Source organism: Podarcis cretensis (assembly GCF_951804945.1).
Source record: "Podarcis cretensis genome assembly, chromosome: 4".
NCBI classification, from domain to species: Eukaryota; Metazoa; Chordata; class Lepidosauria; order Squamata; family Lacertidae; genus Podarcis; species Podarcis cretensis.
The window spans coordinates 12,558,861-12,574,123 of NC_137173.1; the positions used below are offsets into that span (position 1 = coordinate 12,558,861).

A 15,263-nucleotide genomic window follows, 5' to 3' on the forward strand; every position below is an offset into this window, starting at 1 on the left:
TCTGCCTTCTATCATCAAGTCCAATTATTTCAAACAGGAAGGAAAGCCTTAAGTTTTGTTGTAGTTTGTTTTTAATAACAAAGTGGTCAATATATCTGTACAATCCCTGGTGCCCATTTTGTACCCCTGTCCCAACGCACTTAAATGACTGGAAGAGTTTCCATTTGAAAAGGAGCCAGAGGAGAAGATGCGACCCAGCATGGGGAATTATCTAGCCAGTAAGCCCTCCTAGGAGCAGTGGGGTGTGTGTGTGTGTGTGTGTGTGTGTGTGAGAGAGAGAGAGAGAGAGAGAGAGAGAACCACATTACTTTTCTGGGTATTCAGAATAAAATTTCAGTGCAAAAAGAGCATGTAGATGCAACCATGGGTTTCTGAGCTACTAGTGGGGGCTGCAACAAAATATTGCCTTGCAGGATACTCCAGTTCTGGAGACTCCATTTGATCCTCCCTCGCCATTTGCTCCCTCGGTCCTCACAAAGAAAAGCATTCCATGGCCACTAAGCTAATGCATTTCTCATTCAGCTATGTTTTTGGGGAAGCTGTTTCTCCCTTTCCCTTTTGCCCTGTTTCCCTAAAGGGTGGTGTGGTTTTTTTGGGTACAGGCAAATCTTGGGGTTTCCCTGAGCCTGCAGATGCTTCCTTCCTGTGCACAGATACTGGTGTTTTGCCTGCATAAGCAACGTCAGTCATCTCTGAACACTGGATATGGGCATGGGGAGCAGGCTGCTCGGTTAAGTTAAGAAAACGCTGCAATTTGTGGGCTTGCCATCATGACATACAAAACTCATAAGAGAGGTGAAGCATGGAAGTCTGGACCCTCTTTCTCCTTCCTTCCCTGCTCTCCTTGGAAGTGACCAGCCCTGTCTGCATGCAGCCTCTTTACTACTCCAATAAAATCTGCCAACGGCAATCAACAGCTCTATAAAACTGCTCCGGGAGCCGTTTTGAGACCTTGGGCCTCCATATCCTTGCTAAAAATCGCTGGCGTTAAGCCTAGCGCAGCGCATAGCTGTGTCCAAAGAAGGCAGGCCACACATATCTCCCTTCCGCCAATGCTTCCAATGGCCCTGTGCTCCAACTCCCCCTGCCCAACTCTGCCACCCATGGATTTGCTATTAAGGCTCCCTTTGCATCAATGCCTCTTACCCACTAGGACGGTGATGACCTTATTGCTGGCGTACTGCTCTATCTCCCGCAGCCACTCTGGGAGGCATCGGAAGGACTCTTCGCAGGTGATGTCATAGGTCAGTATTAATGCATTAGCACTGCGATAGTAACTTTGAGTAATGGACCGAAATCGCTCTTGTCCTGCCGTGTCCCAGATCTGCAGCTTTTTTTCCCATAACAAGGGAGGAAAAATGATTGGGGTGGGTGGGTGGGAAGGAGAAAGCGACTGCATTAGTACAAAATCCTCAATTAGAATGTCTCATTGACCCCAATTTCCTTCCCGAGAATGTCTCAACGTAGGCAATATTTCTTCCGTATGCCACCCGATAAACCCAACCCCATTTTAAGAATGTCGAAAAGTGCCTTGCTGGATCTGTTTAAAACAAGGTTGTATTGCATGTCAAAAGGCCCACAGCTTCACCCTGAATTTTATTAGGAGAAACGGAAGGGATGGATCGCTCTCTCTTAGCTCCTTCCATGATTCGTGATGATATAAACTTCTCTCGTGCCCTGTCTACTTTATGACACAGACACAACCCTTTCTGCATTTTGAGATTTACAACAGGAGGCATGAAGCTGAGATGACTCTTGGGCTGGGGTATTTTGGGGGGGTTGTTGAGAGGGGGGCTGTCGCTGTTAATGATACTAATTTTTGTATCTTTATTTTAGATCTTCTGAATTTTATAGGGAAATTGTTTAATTTTGGTTGTGTATTTTTGATACTTTATTGTTTATTACTACTTATGTTATGTCTGTAATTATGTAATTCTTTTAAAGCCACCTTGAGCATGGTTTCATCTATGGAAAAGCGACATACAAATAAAATTATGTATGTATGCATGACATCCCCGGTGATTCTCCTTGGAACCAGCCTCATGTGGATACTGCATATGCATGCAAAGTGATGGGGGAATGTAACTGGGCAGGTGGGCAGCCCTTCCGGGACTGCGATAAGGAACGGGCTGCCCACCAGAAAAGGTTCCCTACCCTTGCCCTACAACAACTTAGGGCCCCTCCAGACTGGTAGGTGCCCTCCCCGGGTGTATTCTGCAACATGTCATTGAATCCAACAATATTGCATTAGTGCTGGATTTATACTGCACAGTCCACATATCACTCTACTCTATTAGTTGCTGTACAATGCTCCCCCAGAAAACTTGCCATACGTCTGTATGGAAATCGGGAAAATCTCTTAGACGTATGGGAGCCCATAAAGCAATTTTGCCCAAAAAGCTCAACAACTTTGGCCCCCTCCCCTCCCAAAAAGCTTAACAACTTTTCTGTCCATAGTTACAGTGTTTTAAATATGGCAACCCTAGAATATAAGATATTTCAGCAGGAAGTTAAGGGACATGCACCAATCTGAAGCAAAGCAGGGTGTCCTTCTGAAAACCTTTGCAGGTGCAAATATTGCTGAAAGTGAGAGCATGTATAACCAACCTAATAGCCTAATAGGCACAAATAATATTGAATGCACAATAAAAAGAGTGCCTGGAGGGGCCCTTAGGCAATCTGCACTTGCCATGCTATAGCAACCATTCACAATACCCCTTCCAAAGCCGCCAATATACTTATAGGTTGCCAGCTAAGCCCAGTAGTAGAGGCCATTTGTTAGACTCTGGATCGCCAACATTCACCTCCAACATGCAAAGCAAGCGCCAGGAGGGATTTTCAGTAGAGAGAAGCCACAGGTGGGAGAGTGAGATGCTTAACCCCTAGCCTCCCAGCCACTTTCCTCTACAATCTCTTTCTTAGTTGCTTCCTCCCAATTGATTGGGAAACCTGATCTTTGGTTCATAGGAGGCGGGGGGGGCAGAGGATGAGGCAGAGTGAAAGACAGGGGAAATGAGATCCTTCTATGGGAATCCCCACTGCTGCCACAGGGAAGTTCCATATGAAGGGGAAACTCATAGGATGCAGAGTTTTCATACATCACACAACATGGCGCCAATATGAGAGTTCCAATCCCAAGATCCCAGGTATTTCCCTGAGTGGTCATATATATTTTAACAGAGAAAACTGTTTTTCCTTATGTCAAATCAACTCAAAGTGGAGGGAAAAACCAAGCAAACCCTTACCTTTACTTTTTCACCATTGATCTCCACTGTCTTAATCATAAAGTCAACGCCGATTGTGGCACCTTGCCCTGGTGGAAAAAGACCCTTGAGAAGGGAAAACAAACATTGTTCATAAAACATTTTCAGCATAAGGAATGTTGGACATTTCACACTGCCGTTGTCCTAGTGGAAGAATCTTGTGAACACCGATCAATGTTCTGACTTGAGGCTCTGTGTCATTACATGCCTCTTCTGAATCTCTTCTTTACGGAAGGCTAGAGGGAAATTTTCAGATTTCCTGCAACAGTAGAATTTTGCTCAAGGCAACAGCCCTGCAGCATAATGGCAATCAATGAGGCACCACCAACAGGTCCAATTCTAGGTTTTTTGCAGGCAAGGATGCCTCATTCAGTGGCTGGGGAACGTGGCCAAGGAATTGACACCTGCAGTTCCGTGCACAGATGGTCTCCAGAGTCCCTTGGGGACACCGTCCTCCCTTCGTAAAACGCATGGCCAATACTCTCCTGAGCTGCACACTTTGGATTTCATTTGGATTTCTTGTACACTGTTTTCCTTCGTCCAGCTCAGAGAAACCACTTCGCAAACCCCCCCCCCCCAAAGCTACTGTTCTGCAGCCGGTTTTTCAGAAGATGGGGGACCAAGTTGTGCAAATCCCATCTGACATGGAGGACCAGCCCAACGGAGCAAAAAAATAATAATGTTTGGAAGCTATGAGAGGTAGCTGAAAAGCCCAGTATTTCTCAAAAGTGAAATATGTGCAGATTCTCTCTCACCTCCCCCCAACTTTTTATACAGAAGAGATGTTTGGGTGGTTTTGTTTTCCCCCCGTGTGCGCAGCAAGCAAGATTTATGTTCCTTGCAAAGGAACACAAATCACCTGGAGATGTCTCCCAGAAACCACCAAATCACAGCGAGTTCGGTCAGTCTGCAGTGCTCCCAGCAGAATTTTAAGTTGGCGCTGTTGGAACAGAGCAAGCAAGCAAGCAAAGCACCAGCTGCCTCTTTTGTTAGCTCTGCACCACAACTTGTTCCTCTTGTTTTGTTGGACACCTCCATCCCTCGGAACACTTACAGGGACGGGCTGTGGAGTGGATAAGCTGGTGTTTTGATTCCCCACCCCCACTTCCCCAGGGGTGGGGGGTCAACTTCGCTCCAGCCCCCATGGCAGGCTGCCCATAGAAAAGAGAATATTTCCAGGCACATTCTTTGAAAGGTCTCCACGGGGAAGAAGTGCTGACTGTTTAAGATGCAGAACTGCCAAGAAACATTCCGTGCGTTACGCAACCGCTCGGCAAGAACTTCCTTTCTACCAGGCTATTGCAATGTCGCCGCTGACCCTTTCAATGTCTTCTTGCACAGAAAGGGAAGAGGAAAGCCAGTTTTCTGTTATTACTTTCCTTCCACCAAAGTGGCATCACCTACCTGCTCATAGAAATATAACAAGAGCCCATCTGGGTCTGCATCCTATAGGAAGTCTGCAGCACAACAGAGCACTCCCCTGCAACTTGGTCATCTAGTCCCACCCCCCAGGCCCAGACAGAGGAGGGGCCATATGGGCCACTTGGCCCGGGCCTCCGATTCCAAAGGGGGCCTTAGCCAGCATATTCACAATCGCAATAACTATATTTTCCATTTTGTCTTTATATGCAGATATGGTTAAAGCCTTGAAATAAAATTATTTGTCAGCATAACTTTTGTGAAAATTATTTATATACAGTCATACCTTGGGTTGAATACGCTTCATGTTGAGCATGTTCGAGTTGCGCTCCGCGGCAACCCGGAAGTAACGGAGCGCGTTACTTCCGGGTTTCGCCGCTCGCCATGCGCAGACACTCAAAATGACGTCACATGCATGCGCAGAAGCGGCGAAAAGAGACGCGCATGTGCGCAAATGTGCCGTCACCAGTTACGTTTGCTTCTGGATGCAAACGGGGCTCTGGAATGGATCCTGTTCGCATCCCAAGATACCACTGTACTTACTTATTTATAAGACTTCAGCTATCCCCAGGGTAAAAAAAAGGGGGGGCACATTATCTACCTGGTCCGGGCCTCTGCCTGGCTCTGCAAGCCCCTGCAACCCCCCAGCGATGCAGGAACCACAGCTAAAGAATCTCCAGTGGATCCCCATCCATCCTCTGTTTAAAAACCTCCCCAAGTTCCTGTTGATGCTGCAATCCTCAAACAATGTGCATGGTCCAACAGAATTTCCCCAGCCTGTCTTCACCCATGAGGTTCATCCTGCCCCAAAACCCAGCAGCAGCAGCAGAGACTGCAGTTCAAAGATGGAGAGCCTGCAGCCCTTCAAATGCTGTTGGACTCCAACTCCCATCATCCCTGACAAGAGGTCAATCTGGCTGGGGATGATGGGAGTTGGAGTCCAGAAACATAAGGAGATCGCCAGACTGGCCACCCTGATACAAGAATAGGGGAACACCCGGAAGGTCACAGGCAAGCCACTCCTGCGTTGGCTGATGCCCTCTCTTACTATATGATGGTACAGTCCTGCCTCATACCAGGAGATGATGGCAGAGGTTCTCCTGGGTCCTAGCTCCTTCCTCCTGCGCACTAACACATATATGAATGTGCTGCATACACATCTGCCCTGCCCTTCTCGAATGCCTGAAGCATCAACAACCCTGAAATGCCACCTTACCTGAGTAAACCGCCGCACTAAGCAGGTCTTCCCCACGCCAGCGTTCCCAATTAAAACTATTTTGAAGAGAAAGTCATAATCTTCCATACTCATTTACACAGCTGCAAGGGAAAGGAAAACAAGGAATTAAAAAAGAAATCCCCAAAGGGCTTCCGTCGCAGCCGGTCTTCTCCAAAGGGCTTTAACTCCCGCTGGTTAAAGGAGCACCAGGTTTCCAGTTAAGCTCCCTAGAATCCACCGGCGATACAGAATCAGAAGCAAAATACATAAAGGAGGGACATTAGAAGACCCAGTGACTTATTTCATTATTGACGGACTTTGATCCTCCAGGTATTCAAGGCAAAGGTCACTGCGGTATTGGCAATTTCTCACCAGCACACAGAAATCATGGCAGCACATGAACCCAGGAACTGCTGTTGCCTGTGATCTGGTAACCTCTAGGTTAGATTACTGCAACGTCTTGAACTGCCCTGAGAACTGTGGATGAGGGATGCTATGCAAATAATATAGTTCCCTTATACAGCATTCAAAGAAACAGTTCCCAAACTCCTTTGGGCCACCAACCCTTTGGTTTCATGAACTTATCCCCAGTTCCAATTTCATTGTTCTGTATGGGACAATGACAATAAAGATATCGTATATATCGTTCCCCCTAGCCTGCAAAAAGGGTTGTTCAGAATAGCAGTCTGAGCAACCTGCTAAGGAAGATAATAACACAATTTTAAAAAATCAAAACAGTAACAAGTGATTGCACATTTTATTCAAAATCCAATCAAAACTACTAAGTTTAATTAATTCAACAACACTGGTGAAGTTGCTGCATTGATACCAGTTTTTCAAAGCCTGGTAGTCATTTACAACTCCAGCGTCCCCCTCTGCTGTCCCCTAGGTAATCCCCACCCCACCCACTTTGAGAACCATTGATTCAGCCCATTGGGCCACCTAGCCAGCAATGGCTCCTCAATCTGCCCCAGGTTCTCAGGGAGAGAGAGGTCTTTGACAGCTCTGGGGATGTTGGCCTCCATCTGCCTCAAGAGACAATGGAGTGCTCCTCCGATGGTGAAGTCAAACCACTGCGTTAGCAGCATCTAAGTGATCTCCCCGGGGCACAAGTCTGGGCAGTGAGTATGGAGGATCCTGGGCTGCCCGGATGACAAGACCCCCCCTTCTCAGCCTCGCTGAAGTGGTCCAAAGGAAAGCAGAGCAAGATGTTTGGCACCAGCTTAGCTGGAGGATTTCCCGGAAGGAGGCATACAAGGGTACCAGAGATCTTTTTACCTAGAGATGCTGGGAGAGAAGGTGGTACGAAGGGCCATATCACACATTTATAAAGGTTCCCATGGATGGATCAGTATTAGAAACTGGAATAGAAAAGCTAGGAGCCAAATGGCTCCTGGGACCTGGGTTGTGGGGGCCAAAACAGAAGGTCTAGTTGCCATGGGGCGGGGGGAGAGAAAGAGAGAGCCAGCAACACTTTATTTATTATTTTGATAAGCATGAACTAATATGCAGTTCACATAAGTGACACATTGTTAATATCACATTTTTAACAGAAATTGTTAATACATGGTGTGGCGATCACACAGGGTCCCCGGACGTTTCACCGTCTATTGATCCCTGTGCCACCACTTTATTTCTCGCTGCCGCCACCCAGGCCCTACCTGGTACAATACTGAGTCCAGTCAGGGTTAAATTGGAACATAAACGTCTGTTTATTTATTGCAGTTTAACAAGCGTGTGGTTTCATAAATGGTATTGGTCAATTACAATCATAGGGTGCCTATCCAGACCTATAACTTCCGCTACCTGCTCTCCCTCACTAAACCACCTCTCAGATATTTACTTGTCTTCCTAGCTCCTAACTGTTCCTGACTCAGCTTATACGATACACTAACTCAACCTACCCACAGACTCTATCCCAATTCACTCCCACTCCAACCAACCACCCAACTCCCACCCAACTCCCCCCTTCGCCCCTCCCAGAGCTGGTTTTATAGTCCCTCTGACTCCACCACCACCACCCCCCCCCCGGGTCCTGACTGGATAACCTGTTTAACTATTTCACCTCCAGCACTCTCATACGTTAACGTCACACAAGTATTTAATGTGTTTACAGCAAAAAATATTGGTACCATGCTTCAGTTTTCAAAACACTCTACTCTCTATTGTTAAACTCCTTAACATATACTTTGAGGCTTCAAAGCACATACGTTTCAGTAATCCTTGAGTGTCAGCCAGGCGCAAAAAATGGCACCCAGACTTTCTGAGGTGCTCGCAAATGGAGAATCTTTAGGTGTGAAATGCGCCTAGCGCCCTGCTAATTTCGAACCCTGGGGTGGATGTGAAAAGCACATGGTAGCCCCCCTTTGGAGCCAACTTTGTCATCTCAACCTCACCGTACGAACATGACTGCAACTGGACTTTGGCTACAGCCAACTCGCTTCTCGCCTGTTGCTGTTTCTATCCTTCAGTAACAGCGCCACATTACAGATGCAACCCTTTGTCACACTCAGTGCTCAGTGACCCTCGGGCAGCTCGAGGTATAAAACCTCAGACGGCAGCTCCTGGGTGCCGTTCAACTTTCTGTCTATAATTGCACAGAAGCCACGGGATGGTTTTGGAAGAAGGCCTTCGGTTTCCCTCTTCTCAACACAGGAAGTGAATTCAGTGTTTAAAGCGGTAAGAAGAGCCCTGGTGGCTCAGACTGAAGGTCTATCTGGTCTGCTTCCCACAGCAGCCCCCAACCAGATGCCTCCAGGAAGACCAAAAGCAGGAAGTGGTGCAAAGCCCTCTCTCGCTGTTCTTCTCCAGCATCTAGTACTTGGAGGCATGCTACCTCTGATTCTGGAAGTAGTATACTGCAGTCAGCAAGGTATCATGGTTAGAATGTTTGGCTATGACCTGGGAGATTAGGGTTCGAATCCCCACTCAACCATGAAGCTCTCTGGGTGACCTTGGGCCATCCACTGTCTCTCAGCCTAAACTACCGTATTTTTCGCTCTATAAAATGCACCAGACCGCAAGACGTACCTAGTTTTTGGAGGAGGAAAACAAGGGAAAAAAATATTCTGAATCTCAGAAGCCAGAAGAGCAAAAGGGATCGCTGCGCAGTGAAAGCAGCAATCCCTCTTGCTGTTTTGGCTTCTGTTATAGCTGCGCAGCCTGCATTCGCTCCATAAGACACACACACATTTCCCCTTACTTTTTAGGAGGGAAAAAGTGAGTCTTATAGAACAAAAAATACGGTACCTTGCAGGGTTATTGTGAGAACCACATACACCATCTAGAGCTCCTTATCCTCCACGAATATGTCTTAAATCCCTGTTCAAAGCAGCCCAGAGATGTTCACGCATACCTTGTGGTAGCAAATTCCATATGGGCTGCGTGAAGATCACCTCCTTCTTGGTCTATCCCGAACTCCCGCCAACGTTCAGCGTCACTGAATGACCCTGGGCTCTAATATTGTAAAAGAAATCTCTCTCTGTTCGCTTCATCTACTCTGCCCATTATCTTGAATGTTCTGTTTTATTATGTCTACTTGCTTGATTTTATTGGTATTGCAGTCATAACAGCCTCAACCAGAAGCCAACATCACTTTTGACTTTCAGGCATCTCCTGAATATTTTTTATTTAAATGGCAGCAGGCCTTTGTAGCTGTTTAATTAGCCAGTCACTTTAATGATTATTTGTAGTATTATTACTATTACTATTACTATTATTATTATTATTATTTGTTGTTGTACACCACCCTGATAATTCATGATACAGCAGTAAAGGAATGCTTTTATGAATGAATAAAATAAATAAGAATGATTATGAATATGTAAACCACTCAGAGTGTTAAGAAAATGGTAAATAAATCTTGTAAAATATCAATATACTGTATACCAACCCTCTGTGAACCCTGCCTTAGTCAGCCCAAAACTAGAAAAAACCAAATGCCTTTAGTGTTTCCTCTAGGGTAACGGCTCTCAATTAGCTAAGCACTGTGTCCCCCTGTTTTTCAAAAGCCAAGTTATGGACCCCCTACTTTTGAAAATCTTGACATCTCTTTGCCAGTTTTTATCATGTGAATGGTGCCACCATACCTTCCAACATTCCCCAGTGCAAAACTGGGCCGTGCTCCCGTGCGAGTCACATGACCCGTGCGAGATCACAGCCCCCCAAAATAGGATGTCCCCATTGATGGGGATGTGCCTCCGCAGACCACCAATTGGGAACCATAGCTCTGGGATGATGTGCTCTGACCCCTTGAGAACTTTAAATGGGATGGGGGAGAACCATGCAGACTGCTTTGAGATCTTTGGAGAAAAACATGGAACATAAATGCAATAAATTAAACTGAATTTCGGTTGCTCTTCTCTTCACCTTTTCCAACACTGCATATATTGGAAAAGTGGGAACCAGAATGACACAATATTCCAAATAGGTCAGGACCACAGATGTATAGAAAGACATCACACGGTTCCTGCATACTGGATCAACTTTTTCATTGAGCAATCTACCATGATGCCAAAATCTCTTTCCTGGTCAGACCCCCCCCCCCCCATCAATGCCATGTGAAATTAGGGATTTATTTTATTTTACTAAAAACAATCACATGGAACACAGAACGAATCTCATTTGACATTTTGTGGCCCGTTTGCCCACTTTGGAGAGATCCTTTGGGAGCTCTCTGTGGTCTGCTTGGATCTTCGCAGTTTCATATAATTTATGGCTATCCACAAACCAAAAAAACCTCACTGCTCTTTCCTGTCTCCACTTCCAGTCCGCTTTAACAAATAAAAACAATAGGGTCTTGCGCACTTTGGAAATGATCTAATTCAGCGTGGTCTGGGATTTCAAAAAATAAACACAGGTAACATTCGTGAGTCCATCAACTATAGTGAAGAAGATTCAATCATGTGCGAGGAAAAGCTTTTACAGTGGTACCTCGGGTTAAGTACTTAATTTGTTCCGGAGGTGCGTACCATATTTTTCGTCCCATAGGACGCTCCGTCCCATAGGACGCACCTACTTTTCTGGGGGGGAAATAAAGGAAATAAAGGTCGGGGAACTGTGGGATGGCGGTGCTGCGCCTCCCCGCTGTCCCCCGAGCTTGTGGGGCTGGCCGATGTCTGCCCGGCGCGAGGGGCGCTCTGCTTCAGGGCGCCCCGCGCGTCGGGCGGCAGGCTACTGTCCGCAGCATGGGGAGCCCTCTGTTTCAGGGCGCCCCACGCGCCCCCCGGTGCGCAAGGCTTGCCGACACCTGCGCGGAGCACGGGGCGTCCTCCGGAGGGCGCCCCGTGCTCCGCGCTGCAGGCTGCCGCCCGCAAGGCTTGTGCGCCCTGGGGAACTCCCCCCGGGCATGCAAGGCTTGCGGATAGCTTCCTGGAGCCTGGAGAGCGAGAGACGTCGGTGCGCACCAACGCCTCTCGCTCTCCAGGCTTCAGCGAAAGCCTGCATTCACCCCATAGGACGCACACACATTTCCCCTTCATTTTTGGAGGGGAAAAAGTGCGTCCTATAGGGCGAAAAATACGGTACTTAACCTGAAACTGTTCTTAACCTGAAGCACCACTTTAGCTCATGGGGCCTCATGCTGCCGCTGCGCCGCCAGAGCACGATTTCTGTTCTCATCCTGAAACAAAGTTCTTAACCCGAGGTACTATTTCTGGGTTAGCGGAGTCTGTAACCTGAAGCATCTGTAACCTGAAGCATATGTAACCCAAGGTACCACTGCTAGCAGCAGCGCTGTGCCTGAGTTAATCAACTGCAGTAAACAAGATTAAATTAGCAAGGGGGGAGAAGTCCTTAGGGTACAGCAAAATCCCAACCCTTTGAAGCCAAAAGCTGGATTTGCAGGGCATCACATTAGAGATCATTATAGCTTGCAGAAGCCTTAAGAAGGTAAGAAGAGCCTGCTGGATCAGACCAATGGCCCAGCTACTCCAGCGTCCTGTTCTCACGGTGGCCAACCAGATGCCCCACCAAAGCCCTCTCTCCTCCTGTGGTTTCCAGCAACTTGCATTCAGAAGCATTACTACCTCCAGCCAAGTGGGCAGAGCACAGCCATCCATGTTTAGTAGCCATTGAGAGCCTTGTCCTCTGTGAATTTGCCTTGCATTTAAGCACTAGCCTGGTAGCCAAATGGGACGTGGGTGGCGCTGTGGGTTAAACCACAGAGCCTAGGACTTGCCGATCAGAAGGTCAGTGGTTCGAATCCCCGCGACGGGGTGAGCTCCCGTTGCTCAGTCCCTGCTCCTGCCAACCTAGTAGTTCAAAAGCACATCAAAGTGCAAGTAGATAGATAGGTACCGCTCTGGCGGGAAGGTAAACGGCGTTTCCGTGCACTGCTCTGGTTTGCCAGAAGCGGCTTAGTCATGCTGGCCACATGACCCGGAAGCTGTACGCCTGCTCCCTTGGCCAATAAAGCAAGATGAGCGCCACAACCCCAGAGTCGGCCATGACTGGACCTAATGGTCAGGGGCCCCTTTACCTTTACAGCACTAACTGTCAGCAAATCTCCAAAGTTTCAGGCAGGGATCTCTTCCAACTTGTTCCTGGAGACGCTGGGGACTGAATCTGAGGTCTTTCTGCATGCAATGTAGATGTTCTACTGCTGAATTACGTCTGTTCCCCGGCAGTTCTCAGGCTTGCTTCATCTTCTGAGATGATTGTTGGGTGGGATGGAAGCTGTATGTTGATCTATATCATAGAATCATAGAGTTGGGACAGATCATCTAGTCCAACCCCCTGCAATGCGGTTGTCCCATACAGGGATTGAACTTGCAACCTTGGTGTTATCAGCACTGGTAGCCAAAGGTGAACAGGAATGGCATGCAGGCAACAATTTACATCTGATGTGGATGTTACATCAGCTGCGCGTGAGCCTCTTTGCGCTTTTTCCCACCCTTCCCCTTGACTGTGCGTGACTGACTTCTCTTCAGCTATTGCATGTGTCAGGGCCACGCAGATAAGGATGATCCTTTGTCCCTGTCTGTGCAGACACAGGGGGGAAGGACACCCAGAACAAAAATACTAAGGGGGTGTGGGAGGACTAAGTTGGTTTTATTGGAAGCAGAAGGCAAAGAGCAGCCAAAACACATTCTGAAAAGGAGAAGGGAGGGGGGAGAGAGAGAGATGGAAACACCCATCTGCAAAGTCTAAATATTTCTTGGAAATCTTTCTGGCTGCTGCAGATGCATTTCTGGCCTCTGGAATGTGGTGTCAGGGTTGTTACAAATGCTCACAGCTGGCCAGAACAATCAGCTCCCTTGGAAAAGATTGCCAAAGGTCCAGGGCAAATAGAAAACCAACAGGCCCTTTGACCCAGCTGGACAATTGCTACAAAGCATACTGATGAAAAGACTGGCTTTTGGGAATACTATAAAAACAGCTGAAGCACTGCTTCAGAAAACGGGGGTGGGAGGGCAAGAAAGAGCAAGGCCCCGCCAGGTTTAGATTTCTTCTCCCCTACAAAGCAAGTCAGGGACTAGACGAATTCAAGCTATATAAATATAAGCCCTATCACATGGCCATAAAATTCTGCAATAAGAGCCAAATTATGTGCTGTTCCAGAAATCCATTATTCTGCTATTGCTACCTGTTTGGCTATGCAGAGCAATAGAATCCCGCCTGTTGAGTGCTGGGGGTCAGATTCAGCATTCGATTTTCATTAGTTTGTTTTCAGTCGTGAGGACCAGGAACTTGTGCCCTCTCGCTCTCTGTCAAATTCTGTGCTTGCAGAAAAGTGTAAGCATCACTCTCTATGATTGTGTACGTTTTGTTGCATTTGCAACCCGTGTTTCTCCCAGCAAAGAACCCAAGGCAACGTAGAAGAAGAAGAAGAGTTTGGATTTGATATCCCGCCTTTCACTCCCCTTCAGGAGTCTCAAAGCGGCTAACAATCTCCTTTCCCTTCCTCCCCCACAACAAACACTCTGTGAGGTGAGTGGGGCTGAGAGACTTCAAAGAAGTGTGACTGGCCCAAGGTCACCCAGCAGCTGCATGTGGAGGAGCGGAGACGCGAACCCGGTTCCCCAGATTACGTGACTACCGCTCTTAACCACTACACCACACTGGCTCGTACATGTTTCTCCCATGCAGTCTCCCATCCAGGCACTGACCCAACCCGGACCTTCTTAGCATCTGCAAGGTGTTCACCTCCTCTGCCTTCAGACCACACCCTGGGATCTTACGCTGCAGAGATCTCTGCAGTGACTAACCCCATCTCTTCTAGCGTTCACCTGGAATGTTGCTGCTGTCAGGAGGCCAGATGTTTGGCTATGAACAGCTGCTGACAGGACACAACAGAGCACTCCTGCCTCTTCCAAACCACCACCGCAGCTCCGAGGCTCAAGGGTGTCAGAGAAAGCACGACTCAAAACATTTCCCCGGTTTGGGGAGACTTACTCCAGGATGTTGTCTAGACAAAGGAACTGAATGCCTCCCCTCTCTCTCTTTGCACCCCAGGCGTGTACAGGGAAGGAAGGAGCCTGGGCTCCGTGTCCCTCACCAGCCTACACGCCGGCGTGCAGAATATCTGCCCAGGAACAGGAACGCAAAGAGGAGGAGTCAGAGGGAGCAGCCAGACTGTCGGTCAGCCAGAGCATGCATGCTGCTTGTGGAGAAAAGGCAGCATCAGAGTATCTCTGATTCCGCTCTGAGGTGGCTGGCTGCAGAAAAGGGAGGAGAGGGGGAAATGTAGTGTTACCGGAAAAATCCGAGGGCTCCCTTGGACAAAAAGTAAAGACACCAACCAGAGTAAATTGGAGCAAATCGGCAGCCTGTAGGCTTGGCCTTTATTGACTGTTGCAACAGGGTGCTCCCCTCACTTGCAGGTGAGAGGAAAGACACAGAAAAATGGTGTGCAAGACCTTATAAAAACTTTTGAAATTCCCATCCTCTAGGTCAAGCCCACCCCCAGAAACATCATGCATACATTACAGAAAGGGGGGGTTGAGGGAGGAGTTGTGGTGGTAACCTGAGTGTCCTGTCACCTGGCTGGTTCCCTCTTTCCCCCTCCCCATGAGTACTTTCCAGGTGACAGAGGGGAGTTTGCAGTTTCCTGCCCCCAGAGGGAAGAGCTGATTATTGTCCTTTGTTCCAGTCCGTGCTGAATCCATTCCCATATGCAAGTTCTTTGTGATCTTGATTGTCTTCTGTCTAGGACCATCAGGGTTGGCATAGCAACTGGGCAGGGCTCCTGTGGATGTGCTGGGATGGTGAAGGGATTATGGCTGCCCTGTATCAAACCTTCCCCATTTTGTAGTCCTTCGTTCATGGAGTAAAATAAAAGAACAGTGCAAATCCGATGCATGGTTGATTTTCTATGAATTTATAACAGAAGCGTAGCGTATGTAGTGTGTGAGTGTGAGCGTGTG

At 47.8% G+C, this 15,263-nt stretch overlaps 1 protein-coding gene across 1 annotated transcript in view; it reads right to left on the minus strand.

Moving 5' to 3' along the window:
• The window catches only part of RAB30 (RAB30, member RAS oncogene family), a 46,184-nt gene that overhangs the window by 3,259 nt on the left and 27,662 nt on the right, over positions 1-15,263 (minus strand). The window contains exons 2-4 of the mRNA XM_079974213.1: positions 5,899-5,999; positions 3,246-3,329; positions 1,147-1,330 (exon numbers count right to left, since the gene is read on the minus strand). Of these exons, the coding sequence (XP_079830339.1) occupies positions 1,147-1,330; positions 3,246-3,329; positions 5,899-5,991 (361 nt within the window). The 5' untranslated portion in view covers positions 5,992-5,999. The remainder of the gene's footprint in view (positions 1-1,146; positions 1,331-3,245; positions 3,330-5,898; positions 6,000-15,263) is intronic.